At 47.4% G+C, this 23,548-nt stretch overlaps 1 protein-coding gene across 3 annotated transcripts in view; it reads right to left on the reverse strand.

Moving 5' to 3' along the window:
- Nucleotides 1-1,176: 1,176 nt before the first annotated feature.
- Stn1 (STN1 subunit of CST complex) overlaps nt 1,177-23,548 on the reverse strand; it is a 39,354-nt gene continuing 16,982 nt past the window's right edge. For 2 of the 3 annotated variants that reach the window (XM_038317595.2, XM_038317591.2), the window contains exons 4-10: nt 21,600-21,668; nt 16,167-16,334; nt 15,236-15,359; nt 12,699-12,870; nt 9,274-9,396; nt 6,805-6,877; nt 1,177-1,447 (exon numbers count right to left, since the gene is read on the reverse strand). In XM_038317595.2, coding sequence (XP_038173523.1) covers nt 1,290-1,447; nt 6,805-6,877; nt 9,274-9,396; nt 12,699-12,870; nt 15,236-15,359; nt 16,167-16,334; nt 21,600-21,668 — 887 coding nt within the window. In that variant the 3' untranslated portion in view covers nt 1,177-1,289. The remainder of the gene's footprint in view (nt 1,448-6,804; nt 6,878-9,273; nt 9,397-12,698; nt 12,871-15,235; nt 15,360-16,166; nt 16,335-21,599; nt 21,669-23,548) is intronic. The other variant, XM_038317602.1, reaches the window with a different exon arrangement.

A 23,548-nucleotide genomic window follows, 5' to 3' on the forward strand; every position in this document is an offset into this window, starting at 1 on the left:
AGCCTGTTCCCATTTTACTTCCCAGTTCTGGGTTCCCGCCTGAGAAAAGCCACTAATCAAGATGGATTGTGCATGGAACAGCTGCTGACCGGGAGGAAAAGCTCCATGCAGATCCTGTGTAGCTGAGACCCTTCCACGCATAGGGAAGAAGCAGCTGTCTATGCCTGTGAAGAAGGCGGACCAGAGGGCAGACGGGGCCAGGACAGGAAAGGATCTCCAGTGTGAACTTGGGCTTGTGGATGTAGAACCACTCATCCACAGCGGGTGGAGAAGCTCCTGGGCCCGAAGGGTTTCCAGCTGAGCTATCCCCGACGCTGTTACGTCAAAAGCCAACACAGCAGACTCGGGCAGATGTGCCCTCTGCGAAATGACTGTAATTAACTCCAAGTCTTTCTCCATACTTTGTTTCTGCTGGCTGGACCTACCATTCGCTGTTAGAACAAGCCTACTACATAACTCAGATGTTTTCTCTACCTTGTCATTCTGAGCCCAAGCAACGACTCCGTCACCTGTCTGGGCACATCCCAAGCCTCCGTCTGCATGGCAAGTCCTGCACACTCAGCGGCAATCTGAAGATACCATCCCCAGCCAGACAGCTAGCTGACAGCCTCTGCCATCTTCAGGGGCACCAAGGGACCACACATTTAGCTGTGCACCTCTTAGAGTGCAGGCAAATGTTCGGAGACAACTTTTAAGTCATAAGGGAAAGCATTAAAAGGCCACGCCATGCTCCAGATGCTTTTCCTGTTCAAGGCAGATCTGAAAACCTCAGCAGTCCAGGTCTTGGGCCTCACTGCCAATGTGGCACCTCGGGAAGCAGAGGCAAGTGTCAACCACTCCAGGAGACTATGCCCCTACGTCTGCTTTTAACACATCAAGGGAGCCAGATGGAAATGTATCTGGTAGCCCGGAGTCTGAAAACGCTTTCCAACAATGCTGTCTGGCCATTGCCTCTCCACCAGGCATGCAGAAGCCTTTACCCTGGACGTCCCTCCAGCAAGATAGGGTCCCTGAGTCCAGACACAGTGACTGAGCCAGCAGCACTGCTTACTCCCATTCTGTTCTGAGTGACACTCAGTCCTGCCAGGAAGTGACAAGGATGGTTTGTGTGTGTCATGGCTGATATCAAAGCCATCTATCTCGGGGACATAGCAAGTAGAAGGAAGTCAAATCCCATTTTCCTAGTGACTATATTGGAATTTATTATGAGATTAAATATATATAAGTCCCTGTACAATGCCTGCGAGAGAGCCTGGGGTAAGGCCAGCATCTTTGCTCCGCAGCTCTGCTCAGAAGGCCGTGTAGTAGTGAGCTCCTGTGCTCACAATGTCGCTCTGGTCCTCCAGGAGCTCCAGCACCTGTCGCAGCACAGCCTTGCTCAGGTCCCAGCGCAGGTTCAGGCGCACGCAGTTCTGGACATGCATCAGATGGCAGCCCTTCTCCACATCTGTGGGTGAGGGGAGACACAGCATGATTGTGATGGCCAGGCCCTCCGCTATCCCTCTCCAGGCCTCTGGCAAGATCCAGGATGATTCTTCTCGCATCAAGGGCTGAGGCGCACTGATCTGTATAATCACACAGCCACACGCATGTCTCTATAGTGACACAGCCCACTTCTCAATGCTCTGATGTTCTACATTCAAGGACTCCAGTCAGTAAATGCACATCCATGACCTGATGGCTGTGCAGTCCTGACAACCTTTTCCTCTGGTACACAGCACTGAACCCCTGACTACTCAGGAGGACACCTCTGGACACTCACAGCACAGCTGGCCTTTCTTAGACGTCCTACTTAATGGAGTTCCATGGGTAAGGGATTTCTACCTTCAGCCTGCCCCATGTTTCCTCTCCTGGCGTCCATTGGGTCATATCCGTGACAACTGTAGTTTAGTAAACCTTTACCTTTGACCCCAAACTAAAACCACTGGGTACTCAGTGGTGACAGCTGAGGAATAAAACCCCCCATTCCTCAGGTTTCCTCCTGAGGGTTGTAGCCATAGGGGACCATTAATTCTATGTTCATGGTCAGCATTCTTTTTTTTTCCCTTTCTACCAAGCAGACTAAAATAGACTAGAACAAAAAAGTGAGAATCTATAACATTATGTTTTGTCAATTTACTTCATATAGACATCTTCTGACATTATCCTGAGTCAAAGTGGAGACTCATCTCTAAAGGAAAGCCTCCCCTTGGAGCCCAGCCCTGGCATGAACCAGCTAAAGGGCGTTCACACGGCAACAAAGGCTTCAGGTCCCAGGGTGGCACTTGGCGAAGCATTTGACCCTCATTTACTTCACAGCCTCGAGCAAGTCACAGCACCCCACAAGGATCAGTTCTCTTACAATTTGCTGGCTCTGGGACAGGGACAATCTGTGGTTCTCCCATGGGCTAACAAAAACGAGATTGCGACCTCTAGTGGCAGTGCCCACTCATTACTCTCAAAACGTGGTCATTTTGGATTCACCAGCAGCTGCACTGTCGGTGAAAATGACATGGTGTGTCTCCTGAGGGCTGAAGACTGCCAGTGAATCTAGATGAGACCCTCAAGTGCATGCTTTGTGCTTAGCTCTTCTACTCGTGAGAACACTCTCAGAGTAAAAAGACATTTCCAACGCAGAACTCTTTTTAGGATAATTTACCATTGTTACACCATACTTAAAGTGGAAATCCAGGAGTTTTAACCTATAAGCCACCTATAATAGAGAAAAATCCACAAAAAGATTCAATTTGAAATTGCTAGTTCCCATTTTAATATTCAGCTGAGGGGTAGAGAGCCAGAATGAGCCTGCAGGACCCCAGGCTAGAGGCCAGGGCCATCAGTCGCTGTCCCATGGGCAAAGGGAACCTCACTTTTCACCCCTTCCCACCCTAAATTAGGACTCTCTCAACAGCTTTGTGAATACCAGTTCCCTCCAGGTAGACACCACTGTCTCCTGTTCTGTAGCCAGCCTCTTCCTGATGCTACATGCTGCCCACTTTTCAGACAAACCCTTTCAGGGGGACCTAAAACAGGCTTAGTGTAGACACTTTCCTTGCTGTGTTCCCAGTCTTGTTCAGACACCGTAAATGAACAAGGAGCTCCAGTCCTTCTAAACATCAGCCCGATGCTTATTTTATATGAAAGGTAAGAGATGAACTAAAGGCCCAGTAGGAATGATGAAATAAATGGCCAACTAATTTCTCTGGACAAACTGTGGAATACCATGCAGATATTTAGAAGTCGAGGCCCTTTTCGGTACAGTGCTATTGCCAATGATCTTGAGAAGTCAATGCTGGGCAGAAAATGCAAGGTGGAGACAATATAGTCTACAGGCTAACCTTGAGTTTCTAAAAAGATGGACTCTGTGTTTGCAAGTGTGTGGAGCATCCCTGGACGGATGCTGGTTTGATACAAGTGCACGGAGCATCCCTGGACAGATGCTGCTTGATGCAAGTGCATGGAGCATCCCTGGATGGATGCTGTTTGTTGCAAGTGCACGAAGCATCCCTGGACGGATGCTGGCCTGGTGTAGAGATGGTATCTGACTTCTCTGTGCAGTTTTGCACTGTTTGGATTTCTAGAATCTGCATATGTTATTACTTAGGAGCAATCTTCTTTAGTGCCGTATGTTATGACAACAGGAAGACAAGTGGTCACAGCCAATACTAAGAGAGTTCCTGTGAGGTCTTGCACCAGAATGTAACCTAGAATCCAGTTCCTGGGAGTTACCTGAGCTAGGTGATTGGCTATGGCTTTTAGAGGCCCTTGTGTGTTGGGAGCACAGCATGAATGTCCTTGAGGTCACAGATCTCCAGGAAAACCAGAAATGTTAAGCATGCAGGATTCCAATGAGAAAGACATAAAGTTTGTTTTCCCACTCAAAAATCAGGGAACTGGAGGTGATTAACAGCCCAGTAATTGGCGTTATCTGTTGGGCCAGGATATATCAAGCTCCTACAACCAAGACTGGAGGTGGCTAATAATCTAAATGACCCTTATAGACAGGGTCTCTCCTAAGCTCCCACAACCAGGAGCGGAGATACTCAATAGTCTAAATGACCCTTATGTTATCTGGATAGCCAGCCTGCCCCCCCCCAAACTGCCAGAACCAGAACCAGAGGTGTTTAATATTCAAAATGACCTCTACACTATCTGTATGACTGTGACCAGGCCAGATTCTTCCCTAGGCCCTTAAGCTAATACAGGCAGCCTGTCTCTAGAACCCATCTTTTTGGAAGAAACTTGACCCTGGGTTTATTTTCCATGTAATTATGCTTCTTACACACTGGGGACTACATTACACCAGGAAACTTTTCCCCAAATTGCACTGGATTTAAATATGCCTATAGCAACCCCCCGGCATCAGACTCCCTGAGCTTTGATCCAGGTTGACGAGGTCTGAACTGAATTCTTTCTCACCTCTTTGTGGTTTGCTTCCCTGCCTGCCATGACCACCTGTAGGGTCCTCCTCACTCCTGAAAGGACCAAGTGGTAGAGCCTATCCACCCTGATAGGCTCGCTAGTCTGGGCAGGAGCCGACCAGACTGTATATAAAACCTGTCAATTTCTTTAAAATATTTTACTGGTGTGTGTGTGTGTGTGTGTGTGTTTGTGTGTGTGCGCGTGTGTGCATGCGCGCACGCACACACACACATGCCATGGCAGGCACATGAATTTGGGAGTCGGTTTCTGCCACTGTACTGAATATTCCTGGCTAGCTGGCCCACAGGCTCCCTGGACAAGTCTGCCCCCCAGTTTGCTATAGGGGGTTCTAGAAATACAAACATGTAGCACTGAACCCAGCTTTTTTTGCAGGTTCCAGGATCTGAACTCTGAGTCAGGCTTCCACAGTGAGCACTTCTACCCACTGAGCTGTCTTTCCAGGCAAACTTGTTGTTCTGACTGCGCCTCTGGTCCCCAGGCTATAGGGTCTCCCAAGGAAGGGAGCGTGAACCCCTTTCACTTACTTTACAGGTGCCAAGCTATAAACTTCAGTCCCAATGCACATCAGAGTGGAGGGATGGCATCTTGGGACCACGGCATCTCCTTAAACCCTTCCTCCAGTGGGCTGGGGAAATAGCTTGTTTGGGAAGCATAAGGACCAATGTTTTCAACTTTCCAACACCAGTAGAATCAGCCATGTGTGGCTGCACGTGAGCCTGTAAATCCAGCATTGTGTGTGCGCGGAGAGTGGGGATGGGCACAGGAGACCGTAATCCAGCACTGTGTGTGGGGATGGGGACAGGAGACCGTAATCCAGCACTGTGTGTGGGGATGAGCACAGGAGACTGTAATCCAGCACTGTGTGTGGGGATGGGGACAGGAGACTGTAATCCAGCACTGTGTGTGGGGATGGGGACAGGAGACTGTAATCCAGCGCTGTGGGGGGGGGGGGGAGTGGGGGCACCTAAAGTCTTTCTTTGGCTTCCATGCAAACACACATGCATGCATGCACATGCACATACATACATACATACACACACACACACACACACACACATACAGAAGGGGCAGAGAGGAAGAAGGAGAGGGAAAGGAGAGAGTGTGTGTCTCTGTGTTATCCCTAGCTGACCTCCTGCCTCAGCCTTCTCAGTGCTGGGGTTACAGGTCCATATTATCAGGGATGCTTAAGGCGCTTTTATTATTTTTCTGAATAAACCAAACAACATTCATTTATTAAAATAAGAGGTTGTGTTGAGCTTTTTTGTTGTTGTTGTTTTAAATATTTATATTTTAATTGCATTAATGTTTTGCCTGCATGTATGTCTCTGTGAGTGCATCAAGTCCCCTGGAACTGGAGTTACACAGCTGTGAGCTGCCATGTGGGTGCTGGGAATTAAATCTGGGACCTCTGGAAGAGCAGTCAGTGTTCTTACAAGCTGAGACTTCTCTCCAGCTCCCCCTTTTCCTGTTTGTTTGTTTTTTAAAGACTGGTTATCACACCACATTGGGTTCTGATGTCACTGAGTCCTAAACAGCAGGGCGGATGACCTGACACACTCACTCTACCTGGTGACTCAACCTGTCTGTCTGGGCCTGAAGGGCGACCTGGGGTTAACAGCCCTTCCTGCTTCAGGATCATGTTGACAGAAGTATTTGTTATTGGCACGTGTTTGCAGGGTAGGCTCCGAAAGGTCACCCTGAAGACTGACTAGTCCATACAGACTTGAAGGGAAGACTTACGTTTTCTTCCTGACTAGAATAAAATGGAACCTGTGTTGTCATAGTAGCTGCAGTGTGAGTGTCTGGCCACTAGAGGCTGACCTTACCCCACAAAAGCAGACCACTTTCAAAACCAGTTCAATTACAACTCATCAGTTTCCAAGACGACTGAATTTCATTATTCATGAGCCAGGCTGTCTAGAACCAGTCTACCTTACACTAGAAGGCCTATGATATTTTAAATGAAGGGAAATGTCATGTTTACATCCAAAGGCAGTGGTAAGCACGGGTATCAAACAATGCAACTGAAGACGGGGACTCGGAAGGAGCGCATCTCAGAGCTGAGCATGGTGGTACACTTCAGTGTGTCGGAAATCCCTGGGGGGCCTCATCTATCAGCCTTCAGCTTGTCCCCTACAGAACCAGGAGCCCCAGGGGTGTTTAACGGAGGGGGGCTCCAATGCTGACTTCTCCATCCAACCAAAGTCCAAGGAACTATTGGGGTAGAGTGTGTGTTAAAGAAGAGGAAACTGAGGCTCGGCGTGGACAGGAACCCTGGCTGTCTCCTCCCCGAGTCAGGAATGGGAACATCCTGATCCCGTCCTGTTCTGGGGAGGGAACCCTGGATGCATCTCATCATCACCTGGACCTCGTGCCACTTACGATTTGGTTTCTGGCACTCTTCCTTAACGATCTGGTAGATCCTTTGGTGCAGGTCTTTGTCCTTGCTGGTTACCTAGAGTCCAGAGAGAAAATGTGGTTTGAGAACATAGCAGTGTGTCCCTCGGAATTCAAACCAGCACTTGGGCAGCTCTGCAGATCCCATGGCAATCACCTGCCCTTCCCCAGAGGTGGGATTCGGACGTTGGACTCGGGCGATTCAGCTCTGTCCCTAAGCATTTGGTTCACTCCCAGGAGCTGCTTCACCGGGGCCAGAAGCTCTCTATGACTTGAAGGGCCACCTTCTTCTTCCACACTTGAACTCACTCACAACATTCCTCTTTTCGCTGTAGTATGTCTGAAGGCGCACAAGTGCTCCAAGCCCCTGGCCTTCATCCTTCCACTCCTTCCTCTCCACCCCCACGCCTGTCTTGTATTTCTTTAGTTTCTCTTCTTCCAAGCACAAGGAAAACTTAAAGAAGAAATGGGCATGGGAAAGCTAACAAGGTAGAGAACCTAGTTTACTACTGAAATACCCTCCGCCCTCACAGGCAGACACAAGCATGCTTCCTGCTCAACGAGCAGCAGGTTACTCGCTCAGGTCCAGCAATAAACACAGTAACAGCAGAGCCAGGGAAGGAAAGAGGACAGAAGAGAAGTAAGGAAAGAGGGAAAGAGAGGAGGGAGGGAGGGTGAGACAAAAGAAAAGAGGGGGAGAGGGAGAAGGCAGAGAAAGAAGGGGAGGGAAAGGACAAAAAAAAAGAAGGAAGGGAAAGAGAGAGGGGAGGGAAAGGAGAAATAACGGGGGGGCAGAAAGGAAGGAAAGAAACAAAGCATATAAAAGGGGAGAGGAAGAAGGAAGAGTCTACGCCTGTAATCACTGAAGAACTGGGCGGTAGAGACAGCCCACGAACGCCCGTGAGACCTGACTTCCAGAGCAGGGCACTCGATGACTTTTAACTTACAATGTAAACAGAAGGGTTGGCATTGCTATGATAACTATGTCCAGCAGGGCCTCGGGAGACAGGAAAACCACAAACCAGGCGTGAGTGGAAGGGGAGGGGTCAGCCACAGAAGGGGGCATGGCATGTATTCTTGTCTGACTACCCCTTCCAGCTCACGGTGAGTCAGAGGAGGAACGGCCCGGCCCTGCCACACCTCGCCCATGGCAGCTGGCTGCAGTGGCTGTTGCTGCTTCACACGGAGGGTTAAGACTACAGACCCTTGGAGAGGCCAACCCAGAGAGTGAGGAGGAACAAGTGTCCAAGAGGACTCCAGCTGAGTGGCCCTGCTTGGCTTGACAATGACTGCCATGTCCTACTGTGCCCTCCCATCCCTGGACGGGTGGACAGCACTTGTGTTATACAGGACTGTCTCTCCCACAAGTTACTCAACACTGGAAAACCTCTCCAAAGAGGAACCCACTGGTGAGTCTGAAAGCCATGAGGCCACCACCAGCCTGTCTTCAGGAGATTCACCGTCCCCCTTCAGCCACCTCTGCAGGGGACACAGGTGGCTCCAGGAGGCCTCCTCTCAGCTTATGCCTCCAATATCAGAGACAGGCAGCAAGAGGCAGACTTTTAACTTGAAAAGAATGAGGCCAACAGCGACCATGCCAGAATTCTGTGGGGAGGGGCAAGGCCTGCAGGGGGGCTGACTGGTAGGGCCACCCGAAAGCTTGACTAAATGTTCTTTACTCCCAAAACACTCCTTCCTGAGTAGGTCTTGGAAACACTGACATGAATCCATAGAGATGGCCACACAGATAGGCCACATAGCTAGACCGGGCAACACTATTTGTGACAACAAAAATCACACAACACTGTAGTGTTTGACACAAAACAATGACTAGAAAGTTCTGGTAAATACTCATACAGTCAGGAAGAGTGAGGCCGATTCACAGGTCCTGACGTGCACAGGTAATGGGGATGGAGCATGGGTCCCCAAAAGCACAGAGTGTTATCTCCAGCAGTGGGGGATTTGTGAGGCCTTTGTGGTGCTCAGTGGGTGAGGCCAGGGATGCTGGCAAGCAATCTACATTGCGCAGGACAGTCCCTGACTCTCATCTGGTCCAGTGATGCTGAGGATGAGGATTTCTGACTTGGAAGAAGATTGCTATTTAAAAAAAAAAGCCATAGGAACATACTTAGAAATTTATAATCTGTCAATGTACAAATGAATATTTAGAAGGATATTAAGTTTCAAGAGGCTGCATAGATCGGGTGTAGTGGCACCTGCCTACTCTCTCAGCACTGGAGAAGTAGAGGCAGAAGGCTATGAGTTCAAGGCCAGCCTGGGCCAGCCTGGGCTACAGAGCAAGCCTGTTTCACAAAACCAGTGCTGAGAAGAGTTAGATTGCGAGAAGGTAAGAGCTAACCTGTGCTTCTGACTTATACGCCTCCTGAAGATTGTTTTAGGAACAAGTGTTCGTAATGCAAGCTACAGAGGGGACATAGGCTGCAAGTCTCTTACATAGTACGGCTTATGAGGGCCGCCATTTCTCTGGAACACAAATCCCTTGTCCCACAGCAGCTGTAGAGCATTCTTAAACACACTGTGGACTGGACTGGAAGTGGTGCTGGTCTTTGATTCCACCTGCACAGGGAAGAAAGAGAAGTAAGTTTCATCTTCATCACCTACGACTAACGCCCCAGGCTGACTGGTTTATGAATTCACCCAACAGGCTTGTCTTGTGCTGAGTCAGCACACTCGAGGCCTGTCTCAGCTGAGCAGGCCGGCATTTGGGCACAGCCGGAAGTCTGTTCTGGAGGGGCCCACTTGAGAACTGCTGTGTGCTTCGGCTTTGACTTAGTCAGAGCTTTGTCTTCACACTGCTGGGCAATCTTCCCCATGGGCACCAGCTCCCTCCTCTGGAAGGCTAGGTGAGGGGGTAGAGGGCACACTGGCCTGGGAGAGCAAAGGCAGTCGCAGCTCTGACAGGGAGGACGACGGAGCAGACTCAGCTTTCAATCACTGCAAACAATATGGGAAACATCCTTTCCAAGACGCTTGCCTCACGTGACCTCAGGATGTGCTTAAAGACCACAGACCTGAGAGCAGGGCCTGGGGTGGGGTGGGGGTGGGAGGGTCTCCTCTGAAACACCAGCAGCTTCCTGGACTGAGGTCTGCGTTTTGCTTGTCATTTTCAAAAGAACAATGACAGACAGGCACGATTCAGGAAACCAAAATTGCTCACAGACTGAAGCAGTGAGTTGGGGCTCAGGCCCTGCAGGAACTGGGCGGCTTCCTGAAATATATATAGTCTGCACTCCCAAACAAACTCTGCATCCATCCAGCTGTCCGAGACACAATGGCTTTGCAAGATCTGCTTATCATGTTTCTGGATTTGCTAAGAAGGGTGATGTTAGGAAAAAAAAAAAAAAAAACATCAGAAGAAAGAGAAAGAAAGGGAATTGAGCTTTTGAGAGTGATAACGGAGAGTGCCCAAGGCTCTCAGGTTTCTGCATCACTGTGAGCATCTGCAGTCTCCCAGGGTGCTATTAGATGGAATTCAGCTGAGTGACACTGACCTCCCAAGCAGTGCAATCTGACCGACTGATTCATTATTGATGAAAGAAATCGTTTGCAAAGAAAAACAAATACAGCACCATATTCGTTTCTTTCTAAATAGCACTGGACAGGTACAATTTTCTTCTCTAAGCTTCTTAAAAAAGATGCTACACCAAAATTTCCCCATTAAACATTCTGGCTGGGGGAGTCCTCAGGTCGTTCTAGTTCACTGTGGCCATGTGGCTCCACATGAAGGTGGCCTTCACTACTTATTAATGTTTCCTCATAGTGGGCATGGGAGCACACACGTGAAGTCCCAGAACACAAGAGGCACATGCAGAAGGACCATGAATTTGAGGCTAGCCTGAGTTATACACCAAGTTCCAGGACAGCCTAGACTACGAAACAAGGACATGTCTCAAAAGAAAACGAAGGGCCTATGAGATGCTGAGCCGGAAAAGGAGCTTGCCTCCAAGTGAAAGCACCTGCTGACGAGCCTCACAATAGGAGCTTGATCCTCGGGCCGCAAAGGGCAGGAGGAGAGGATGGAGTCTTACAGGTTGTCCTCAGGCTCCACACTCTCACCGTGGCACGTGCACAAGTACACACGCGAGTGCGTGCACACGCGCACACAAACAGACACACACACAATTTAAAAGATGTTTTAAAAGGAAAAGGGGAGAGAAGACAGGGACAGAGGGAGTTACTGGCAAATACACTGAGAGCCATCAGAAGCCCTACGAGGGTCCTCTAAATGATAAAATGGAAAGCCGCCAATGGAAAGTGGACAGCTGGAGAGCTGCAGCAACCCTGGCCAAGAACAAAGCTCCCAGCCATGACCTTCTCCACCTGAGTGCTTTCTGAAACACTACCCGTCATGTCTCTGTATGAACTCCTGGGTCACTGGGCACACAGACTGTTGCCAGGAAGAGGTAATTAGGTGTGTAAACAAATCCAAGAAGCAAGGGTCAGGAAGGAGCTGGGATGGTACCTGTTTCACCAGCAGCATGTAGAATAAGTCAGGACACTCAGAGCAGCCTGGCTGGTGATGGGAGAAGCCTGGAAAATGTCAGGACAGTTGCAGAATAGAGAGTACGTGTGTGAACTCATACTTGGGTACAGGTAATGATAGCTTTTAGATGGTGGCAAACTCTATGTCCTACCAGGAAAGCACAGAAAGATGCATTGCTCACTGAAAACCTCAGCCTCCTGAAGAAAAACCAAAGTGCGTTCCCATTTGGGTAAAAAGCAGGGACACAATCACCACTGTCAATATAAGCTCATCATAAGGCCAGGGACATGCTCAGGAGACTAAGACAGTGCTTGTCCTGGAGACCAGGAACAGGGCGGGAGAGAGGTGGCAGGGAAACACATTTGTCGCTTTCTGGGACCATCATTCCTTGACTAGAGTCTGCCCTCTCCAGTCCTGTTGGAGGTCATGTAGCGGGCAAAGATTAAGACAGACGACCTCTGCTCTCACAGGCCTTACATTCTGGTAGACGAACGGGGACAAACACTATGGGCCAGTGACATCACAGACATAAGGTAACTGATGGAGGGCAGGGAGGACGAGTACCAGTGACACCACACACAATGGGGTCAGAACACTGAAGCACAAGTGACATTCAGATACAGCTCTGGGAAGACAGAGAGGGGCACGTGGCAGTCAGAGAGGATGAGGAGGCCGGGAGATGGTCCGTGAGCTGAGATTATGCAGTTAAAGGTAAATACGTGAGTCACACACAACAGCATCAAACCCAAGAACAGCAGGGCAAGGAAAACCTGCAATTCCCAGTAAGTCTTGATTTCATATAACAGAAACCTGAACAACAAACCGGCCTGGAATACAAGGAACACAAGACTGGACAGAGGCGTCACCAAGAGCAAAAAAAAAAAAAAATCCTCTGAACTTTTCAGTTATAAACGTGAATACAACTTGGCCTTTATCTGAATCCCTGCAACAGACAGATTGACCTTTTCATGGAAAAGACGAAGCCATTAAAAACCGTGGTTCAGGTACCATCTTGCTGGCCAATCATCTCTTGGAAGGAGGATGAGTCTCTCCTCTTACCTCTTTACACTCATTTACTTGTTCAGAGATTAAATGCCCATCTCAGCGAGCACTGGCAACTAGGTGCCGTGACCTAAGCCTGCTATTACTCTCTACTCGGACATTAAGAGCAACGTGATTAAGAGTGGACAAGGGCAGGTCCAGCACATTTTGAATTCCTAGTGCTCAGTGACCTTTCTAGAATAGAAAGGCACAGGCTAGAACCATGACATCTGCTTTGGAAGCCCACCCCGTGAGTCTTCCACCAGTCACACATGCCCTCACCGTTCAGCTGCAGGCGTGGGGGCTGAGGCCCTCATGAGCACGCTGCACTTACTTTGTCCGAGCAGGTGCTGTGAACCACAGGCTGGCTGGCCAGGGACTGCAAGGACTCCACCATCTCCAAGTCCTGCTGGTAGAAGGTGTGCACTTTCTTCTCCTGGAGGAATTCTTTGATTTTCTCACTCAACAAAGACGTGAGGCCGGCGAGATCCAAAGTGCCTGTCTTGCTGCGGGGACAAAATTTAAAATGCCTTGTAGAAACCATCGTCACCTCAGGCTCCTTTTGGTGTGCATAAAACCAGAAGCCAGTAGGAGACGCCATTCGACACTGGTGCTTGTTCTCCGTTGTTGTTGTTGTTTTGGGGGATTTGTATGTTTACAAAAAGGGAAAGCTATGATGGAACCGTACACATTGACAGACATTCATGACGTTATAAAAACAGACCAAGAACAGCATGGAGGGGCGACCATTTTTGTGAGAGGGAGAAGAAATCCCACTAAATATCTAAGTGATGTTCATGCTGTGGATGCACAGAATAAAGGCACATAAGGGAACCATGGCAACCTAGGAACACTGGTGACCTCTGGGTAGTGGTGCTTGGAGACAACTTCCACTTCCTTTGCGATAAACATCTACTGTTTGTATTGTTTGAAAGTACGGCTTATTGCATAAGTAATATATTTATATGTTTAAAAAAATTAAAGAGAGCCGGGCAGTGGTGGCGCACGCCTTTAATCCCAGCACTCGGGAGGCAGAGGCAGGCGGATCTCTGTGAGTTCGAGACCAGCCTGGTCTACAAGAGCTAGTTCCAGGACAGGTTCCAAAGCCACAGAGAAACCCTGTCTCGAAAAACCAAAAAAAAAAAAAATTAAAGAGAGGGCAGGGTGTACAGCTTAGAGGTAGAGCACTGCCTAGCATGAGTTTGGTCCTGGTTCATTCTCTAGCATGGCAAAAAAAGAATGTGTGATGGATGTGTGTGCGGTGTGTGTGCATGTGTGTGCGGTGTGTGTGTGTGGGTGCATGTGTGTGCGGTGTGTGTACATGTGTGTGCGGTGTGTGGGGGTGCATGTGTGTGCGGTGTGTGTGGGTGCATGTGTGTGCGGTGTGGGTGCATGTGTGTGCGGTGTGTGTGGGGGGTGCATGTGTGTGTGGGGGGGTGCATGTGTGTGCGGTATGTGTGTGTTGTGTGCACGCAGAGGTCAGAGGGAGACACCTGCTTTATCACTCTCCACATTAGTCCCGTGAGACCAGATCTCACTAAATTTAGAGGTAAAGAAATGGGCAGCAAGTCCCAGTGATCCTCCTGTCTCCACCAGCTACACTGCTAGGGTTACAGGTCTGCCCAGATTTTAATATAGGGTTGACATCTGAGCTCAAGTCCTCACAGTTGGGGAACACACAATTTACCCACTGAGCTGTTTCTCTAGGGCCTCTGCCCCCAACCCAACAAAAGTATCTTCCTATGCTGGCTAGTTTTACGTCAACTTGACACAAGCTGTAGTCATTTAAGGAGACGACCTCAGTCGGGAAAATGCCTCCAGAAGAGTGTGCTGCAGACGAGCCTGTCACATATTTTCTTAATTAGTGACTGATGGAGGAGGCCCCGCTCACTGTGGGTGGGGCCACTCCTGGGATGGTGGTCCTGGGTTCTATAAGAAAGGAGAATGAGCAAGCTACGGAGAGCAAGCCAGTAAGCAGCACTCCTCCATGGCCTCTGCATCAGCCCCTGCCTCCAGGTTCCTGCCCTGCTTCAGGTCCTGTCCCGACTCCCTCTGATGGTGAACACTGCTGTGGAAGTGTAAGCTAAATAAACCCTTTCCTCCCCAAGTACTTTCCTCATGGTGTTTCAGCAGAGAAAAGTAACCCTAAGTAAGACACCTCCTCACTCTGTCCTCCCAGCTGAAGGCGCCGGGAGGCCACTGAGAAGGGATTTTCTTTACCTCATCTCATATTTTAGCCAATGCCTGTATATTCATATTCCTCCCAGGCTTTGTCTGTTTCATCTACTATGCAGGAATAAGATCTGTCCTGGTTGAAAACAATGCAGTTCTTTCTGTTGTTGTTGTTTTATAGTGGGAGCTGCAGGGTGGGGTCGTGGTCCCCGTGGCATGTTGTTGTTTTATAGTGGGAGCTGCAGGGTGGGGTCGTGGTCCCTGTAGCATGTTGTTGTTATATAGTGGGAGCTGCAGGGTGGGGTCGTGGTCCCCGTGGCACAGTATTTTGACTGTGAAAAGACTTGGTGCAGTTTTCTTCATGGTTCTCACCTCAGGGTTTGCTAAGCTTCTTGGATCTGTGAGTTTAGAGCTTTCCTCTGATTTGGAGAAGTTTCAGCTGCCATCCGTTATTCATCCGGGCTCCCCCCCATTCCTATAGTAAGTCTAATTATAACACACTTGTGTGTCCTTTACACCCTACAGCCTCTATGCTATACTCACTCTACTTTGCAGGGGAGGAAGCTGGAGCAGAGAGGACTGGAGCCCCCCGTACTCAGGTGGGTATCTGAGGATTTGTGCCGTTACCCCAGCATCTGGCTCCTATTGCTAGACTTCCCTACAGCCGTCATGTTCTCAAGCGGGGACATGGGGACTTACTCCGGTGGCTCTTCCTCCGTTAGGGCTGGGCTGCGGAAGGGCTGGTCATACACTCTCCTGTAGAGCACTGGCAATTCGAGCATCCTCGCAGTTTGAATATTCCACACGGGATCATCCACCTTATCTACCAACCCAAGAACAAGATGCCACAGAAGGAACATTGAGAGCACTTCCTTCCACAACCAAATCACCCATAGGACAGTAGTCTGGAGTCGCAGGACAGGCCCCAGCCATCCCTTGAGAGAGAAGGCAATGCCTACAGTGTGATAGGCACATCTGAGGTGGAGAGAGGACTGTCATCAGTGAGTTGTGTGTTATGCTGATGTATACATGACCAGCCCTTGAAATTTATATTTATTTAAGACAAGGCCTCCGTATGTAGCCCTGGCTAACCTGTAACTCATTATGTAGACCAGGTTGGCCACAAATGCATGGAGATCTGCCTGCCTCTGTCTCCTGGGTGCTGGAGTTAAAGGTGTGTGTCACCCATGCCTGGCTGCTTTTGAGATTTTCCCACTGAAAACCAGCCAGCGCGGTGCAAAGGGGGTGATTCAGGACTATTTCTAATTAGCTATTTTCATTAAAGTTAATGGGCTTAATGGTGTTCAAGACATTTCCATCCTTTTGAAGAACTGGAACATTCTGCCCTAATGGACTGACATTTAGAATTTCAAAGTACTTCAGAAATGGCAGTGCTGTCCAAATAAACTCTCCATCTCTATAGAGTCCACAATTCATTCTTTCCCAACTTACTTCTAATTAACATTCTTCAAAATAAGATTTAAAAGTGCTGCTTTCCTAAAAACAGCATGCTAAACACAACTTCCCCACTACACGTAAATCTTTGCAAGTCTGACCTGGAACTAAACAAGCATTTACGGAGCATACACCCAGAAGAGCAGCTCACTTGGCAGAAACTCCCCATGCTTACAGTAAAGGTTGGCACTGATTTCTCGCTGTTCTCTGAACATGCGCACATAGCCTCTGACATGGATAACATCCCCAATTTCTATCTTGGTTTTCTGCTCAATGGTCTCCTGCAGTTTCTTAAGCTGTGAGGTCAAGCTTAGCTCTCTTGCAGTGCTTGGAGCAGCTGGGTCTGTCGGGGCCAGGAAAAGAGAAGAAAGGTGTAAGCAAGTGACCCTCCATGGTGCGGACACAGCATCTCAGTACGTTTGGTCTCCTGGTGAGTTGCTATGATCTTCTACGGACTGTACAATACACCAGCACACCTGAACGTGAGGGTGTACAGGTGTTCTTTACGAACTGTATAACACACCAGCACACCTGTTTCTCTACAGACTGTATAATAAACCAGCACACCTGAATGTGTGAGTGTACAGGTGTTATTCTTCTGCAGACTGTATAGTATACCAGCACATCTGAACGAGAGGGTGTGCAGGTGTTCTACTGTTTCCAGGGACCCAGCAGCTGGGACTTACGAGAACATAGCATGTTCATTGGGATAAAAATACAATATGTCTTCTACAAGTTTCCCTGTATGAGTTGCAGGATGGGAATTATGGGCAACTCTTTCCAGATATTACTCCCTACCTGAAAAGACATCTGTTAAATGCTGGTTCATTCCCACGCTCTGGTTTGTCTTGGTAAGGTTTCAATAGAGAAATGATCTCTCCAAAATTTTATCTTTTGATGGAATTCTCTGCTTTCTGACCAACTGCAGCTTCGACAGTCATGGTTCTGTAATGTGTAGCAGCCCTAGAACACACTTGCTGGACCAAGACCCATAGTATCACAGCAAACACAAAGAACCGTGTGCATGCGGCAACCGACACCTCGGAAACTAGAGGCAAAGCAATGTGGCTGCTTAGCTCACTGGGTTTCTTCTGAAAATACACAAGAATCGCTTTTTTTTTTAAAGGCTGCTCTCGCCATGTTCCTATCTCCAGGCCCTCTTCTACTCACTCTGACGTTTAAGGGTATGTATAAATCCAATATGCAGACGTCACACGGGATTATAAGTAGCCCGTGCGGCACCACTGACATTATCAGGCTGACGGTTGATCTGAGAGGCCCAGCTTTCATTTAAAGAGTGAGCCAAATTGATGAAAGAAGGCTCCAGTGTGTAATTTAATGACTGTAATGAGACGGCCGGAGTCTGACAGAACTTCATTTTAGTAATCTATTCCATACTGAAGATAACTTTCTAATTGTGGGGATCAAGCTTTCTTACTTTGCTTATAAGTTAAGTGCAAATGGTACATTCAATGTAACACCCCCAGAAGTTCATGTTATAGTCTTTATTAATTCATGTTATAGTCTTTATTAATTGACTGAAACATGATTTTTGACTCAAACTAAATTTTGTTTTTAAAAATTGTCTTTTTTGGCCACCTTCCAATGGAAAGCTTTTAACCTTGGGGCAATTAAATTAAAGGAGAGAATGAGCGAGTTGGGAGCAATTTAAAAATACTACTTTACGTGTAACATGACAAGGATCCTTTCTAGGCTCCCTACTGCCTGACACGCTTACTCTGGCTGTCCTAGAACTTGCTCTATAGACCAGGCTGGCCTTGAACTCACAGAAATCTGCCTGCCTCTGACTCCTGAATGCTGGAATTAAAGGCGAGCGCCACCACCGCCCAGCTACCATTTTCTTTATCCTTGCTTTTGAATGAAGATGACTCTGGAATTGCTCATTGGTTCATCTGCTTCCCAACTTTAAAGCATCTTCCTCTTGGTGTGTTCAGTATTAACAGCCACTCTGTTAATCTAAAACATCACTATTACTAAGTGCAGGAATTACATGGTGTTCCTGATCACGTCACTTCTTTAAAAAGAGTCAATTAACTTGGATATGGTAGCACAAACCTTTGATCCCAGCACAGGGGAGGCAGAGGGTTTAGTGCGAGTTTGAGGCCAGCTACATAGTAAGACCCCATGCCCCCCCCCAAAAAAGTTAATTTAGAAAACAAAACAATGTCTAAATTATAAACCAAATCAATCTATAGCCTGTTTAGAGTTTTATTGGGACAGAGCCATGCCTGATTGCCCGTGTATCATCCATGGCCACTTTGTGCTAAAATGGCAGTGTCGAGTAGCTGAGGCAGATCATACCTACAAAACAGGCAATGTTTACCATCTGCCCCTTTACAGCAAGTCTGCTCAGCCTCCGCGAAGCTCAGGTGTGGCTGGATAATCCACCTTCTGATTAAAGACCGAGCAGAGCTGTAAATGTGCAAACCACTGCCAATGCTTCGGTGGTTTGAATGGTTTGCTGCCCCAGAGTCTCCGGTGCCGGAAACTATATCCCAAACTGTACTGGTCAGCACTCCATCACGGTAATGAGATACTGATTCAGACCACTTACGGAATAAAGAGTGCATCTGGCTCACAGTTTTAGGTGTTCAAACGCTGGTTCATCTCCATGGTTTGTGATGAGAGCAGCATGCCATGGCAGGAGAGTGTGTCACGGTCAAAGTCACACACTGAGCCAGGAAGCAAGAAGAGACTAGGGCAGGGTACCATAACCCTTTTTAATGCCACGTCCCTAACAACCTAGGACCTCACATTAGCTCCCATCTCTTATAATGTCTACACTATTGTCCATTCTTGCCACCCCTGGGGACCAAGCGTTTACATGGACCTTTGTGAGCCACTCATTCAGACCACAGCAACAACAGTGTCAGGGGTGGCACTGAACGGGGGGAGGGGGGCTATTCAGAGCCAAAGGGCAGTGGGGACGAGTCAATAGTACTGTAAACTGTGTAGGGGGCTGGCTTCTCTCTTTTTGTTCTTTTGCCCTTGGGGGACCGCTCCAGAGGAAGCAACATTCAAGGAGTCATCTTTCAGGTAGAGACTGGCCTCTTCCAGGCATGAGACCCATCTGTACTTAATCTTGGATTTCCAACCTCCAGGACTGAGAAACAAAGTTTGTAATAAGTTACCTGCCTGCGCATTGTGTGTAACAGCACTGTGATGGCTAATCTTCAGAGTCACTAGACTGGATGTCGAATCCCCATAGAAAAACACTCTGGGTGTGTCTATGAGGATTAATCCATAAAGGAAGCCACCCTGAATGTGAGCTCTATCATCCCCCAGGCTGGGATCCTCAACTGGAATCCAAACAGAAAGGAGCGGGTGAGAGGATGCGGCGTGTGTCCGCCTCTGCTTCCTGTGGATGCAGTGTGGCCAGGGACATCATTCACCCGCCTCCACGCCTTCCCCGAAAAACTGTGTGCTGAAACACAATATTTCCTTTAGACTGTGTGTGGTGGCACTCACATTTAATCCTAACAATGAGAAGGCAGAGGCAAGAGGATCTCTATGAGTTTAAAGCGGGCCTATACGGTGAGTTCAGGCCAGCCAGGGCTACATAGTGAGAACATGCCCACCCCCAGATGTTCCCCTTGTCAGGCATGTAGTCACAGCAGTTAGAAAAGTAGTTGGCATAACCACAGACTAAGATAAGTAATCTAAACTGTTCAAGAAGCCCAGGATCTGATTGTCTTACAGGTTTATCTCTTGCCTTAAGTCTACCTATAAAGTCTCCCAAGCAAAGCAGAGCCACGGACTTAGATGTTCTCAGACCAGGAGAAGGAGGAATGCTAAAGTTATACAAAACTAGTTCCTTCCTAAATATACACTGGGAAACTATACAAACGAGCAAGCCATTGGCCAGTACAGCCAAACGCATGCTGGGATTCGGACAGAGGACGGCACAGAGGACAGCAAAAGCAAAGAGGAAACCTCATAAGCTTAGACATTCCTGCAACATATATCACAAATGAACAGACATGGGAGATGAGATACTGGAGCGAGAAACTTGACAAACCCACACGAACACCACTATTCCTTGTATGTTACAAAACAGAACAAGGAAGAGTGCCAGTATCTGTGGCTTCTCAGAGCCTAAAATGACCACTAACATTGCCTCATGCCCTTTCAGTTATTATGAACTTAATTTTCTAAAAATTAATCTTATGCTAGGTGGTGGTGCATACCTTTAATCCCAGCACTTGGGAGACAGAGGCAGGTGGATCTCCAGGATCAAGGCCAGCCTGCTTTACATAATGAGTTCCAGGACAGCCAGGGCTACACAGACCTTGTCTTGAAAAACCTAATTTAAAAAAAATAATTTTCTTATGTGTACTAATGCCTGAATGAATTTGTGTGTATTACATACATGCCTGGTGCCTGGAGAAAACAGAAGAGGGCTTTGGATCCCCTGGAACTGGAGTTATTAATGGCTGCGAGTCAGCACATAGGTGCTGGGAACTGAACATGAGTTCTCTGCAAGAGAACTTTAAGAGTTACTTAAGGGGCCCGGAGATATAGCTCAGTGGTTAAGAGTACTTTCTGCTCTTGCAGAGGACCCAGGTTGGGTTCCAATCACCAAAGCTTACAGTCCTTTGTAACTCTAGTTCCAGAGGACACAACACCCTCTTCTGGCCTCTGTAGGCACTGCATGTATGTACCACAGAGATACACATACAGGTAAAACACCCATACACATAAGATAAATAAACCTAAAAAAATTACCCAAGAGGGCTCAGGTCTATAAATTCATGGCAAGAATATTTGCCCATCATGTTTAAAGGCCCTAGATTTTAACCCTGGCAACACAAACACACACACACACACGCACACATACACACACACACACACACACACACACACACCAAGCAACATAAAAATATATTCATGTAATTCCAAATGCTGGTTAGTCAATGTGTTCAAAATACAATTTTAAGATTTACATTAACTTCCAAAGGAATCCTATCCCCATCCTCACAAGCTTTGGATTCCTGCTTGTTTGAGCATGATAGAGTTTTCAGAAAAATCTGTGTCATGGCAACCATGTTGGAGATGCAATCTTCAAAATCTTTGGTTAAGGATTTTGAACTGATAGGTCATTAGACTATAATATCTTGACTTGCAAAATATTTGAGGTAAAAATTGTGTTGTAGAAATTCCAGGGATCCTGTCTCATGCCTATGCTTAGGAGAAAATTATGGCCAAGCAGGTAGGAGAGAAGCAATTGCCCTTTCCCTCTATGATTCCAGAGCAGCAGAGCTCTGGAGATAGTGTGTCAGGGCCACCAACACAACCACTAGCCAAAGCTCTGGGGACAGTGTGTCAGGGCCACCAACACAACCACCAGCCAGAGCTCTGGGGACAGTGTGTCAGGGCCACCAACACAACCACCAGTCAGAGCTCTGGGGACAGTGTGCCAGGGTCACCAACACAACCACCATTCGAAGCTCTGGGGACAGTGTGCCAGGGTCACCAATGTAACCCATCAGTAACTTAGTGTGAAAACACTGGCAGTTGTTTGATGAGTTCCCTTGAGCAAAATCCTTTGTTTATCAGACAATCAAAGGAATGTGGCAAGTGTAATTACCTGGTGGAGACTCAGTACTGCTCAACCTTTTCCAGCAGGTGCAGTTTATAACCCCAGTGGCATCATCCACTGAAAGAGAAGCATCAACAGGTAGGTGAGAGACTTGGGCATGCTGGTCAACCCACATGTCCTCATTGCATTCAGCCATCCTGAAAGATGACAGCTCTAATAGGCTAGTGGAGCAACTCTCTTAAAAAACTGTGCCTCTGAGTGGATGGAGGGGAGGAGAGAGGAGGGGGAGGGAGGACAAATGGAAAAAGAGGAGGGGAGGGAACTGCGGTCAGGATGTAAAATAAATGAAAAAAATGTAATTAATAAAAAGAAAATAAAACAAGGCAAAAACCCTCCCTCTGTCTTGAGGAGCAACCTTCCACTGCGCACCAGTAGGAACGGCTTCCCTGTAAGCACTGTCTGCGTTTCCCTCGGCCTCCCTCAATGGCACTGCCACATCTTATCTAGTCTGGTAGCGGTACACCCTCAGGAAGTGAGCGAGTGCCCACATCCATAACCTGCCTTTGTTCTCTCTAAAGCAAGAAAGTACCCATGCTCTGTGGTCGGAGGCACCGGCACCCCGGGCTCAGCCTTCTGTCACCTCTCCTCTTACTAGCTCGCTCACAGCCCAGGTAAAGTGGTTCACATTATCTGGTCCAGAGGCTTCTCTGTGGAAAGGCTTCTGCCCAGTCCTGACCTCTACAAGGGTATGAGGATGATCAAGCTCGTTCCAGAAGGACACAACTTTATTTTTATAACAGAAAATAATTATACCCTGGCCATAAAAATAGAACTGGTCTGGTTTATTTTATTTATAATGCCAAAAGGAAAAAAGAATCAAACAATTTCCATGATACTTGGATTTGTGACTGCAAAGGAACTTGGAGATCTTTGCTGAGGGAAGGCAGGATCTTCTCCATGCCTGAATTCTGACAAACTCCAAACATAGGTTGCTAAGCACAGAGAAGTAGGCCTCATAATCAAAGCAAAGAGAAAAAAGCAGATTGTTGTAAAAGCCTACACAACATAGAATAGGCGGAGGAAATGTCTTATTGTTGGCTTAAATCAATGTAGAAAGATTAGGCTATCTGTACAGTGAATAAGTCCATTCTGTTAACATAAAATAGGTGAACGGTGTGAGAAGTGGATATGGGGACTGTCTTTAAGCTTTGGATTTAGAACTGGAGAAAAAAGACTTTCTAAGCAAAATCTGAAAATTGTAACTCATTAAACAAAGCTTGATATATTTGCTGACCTAAAACCAATAACAGATAGCAACTTTTCCAATACATGGTTACTGCTTTAATATCTAGATTTCCAACCAACTAGTGAGAAAAGTACCAAGACCACAAGAGAAGTAGAACCAAAGAAAAGGGATGTGCAATGTATGGAAAACATGCAAGGCAAATAAATAAATGTCAGTATGCTAAATCCAGTAATTGCCATGGAAAAAATCACATTTAAATAATTTCTCAAGTGCTAGATTGACAGTTAAAAACACTGATAACCAGGGTAAGAATATGGCTCAAGTCGTACATCACGTACCTAGCATGCATGAGGCTCTGGGCTCAATCCCCAATACAAAAACAAATAAGAAAATACCAATACCCTCATTGGCTATGAGTTGGGTTATACATCAGCAGCCCATTTCAAAACAGCAAGACTGAAAGCATACGTCATATTTTTAAAAGCACACACCCTTTGACTTGGCAATGACTTCTAGTAAATTATTCCACAGAGAAAGACAGAACAGGTGCACAGGTATCTACATCTTGAAGGACACTGCTCACTAGAGCAGTGCTTGTAGCACTGGAAATAGGAGCAACATAATGTTTACAAATATGTAGTTGGCTAAATAAACTGCAACAACACAGCATATGAGACTAATGAAGATCTTGGTCCTCACTGTTGAAAGATACACATGCTTCACTGTAAAACACAAAGCCCTATATATACCT

This window comes from Arvicola amphibius, chromosome 1, assembly GCF_903992535.2.
Source record: "Arvicola amphibius chromosome 1, mArvAmp1.2, whole genome shotgun sequence".
Lineage (NCBI taxonomy): Eukaryota > Metazoa > Chordata > Mammalia > Rodentia > Cricetidae > Arvicola > Arvicola amphibius.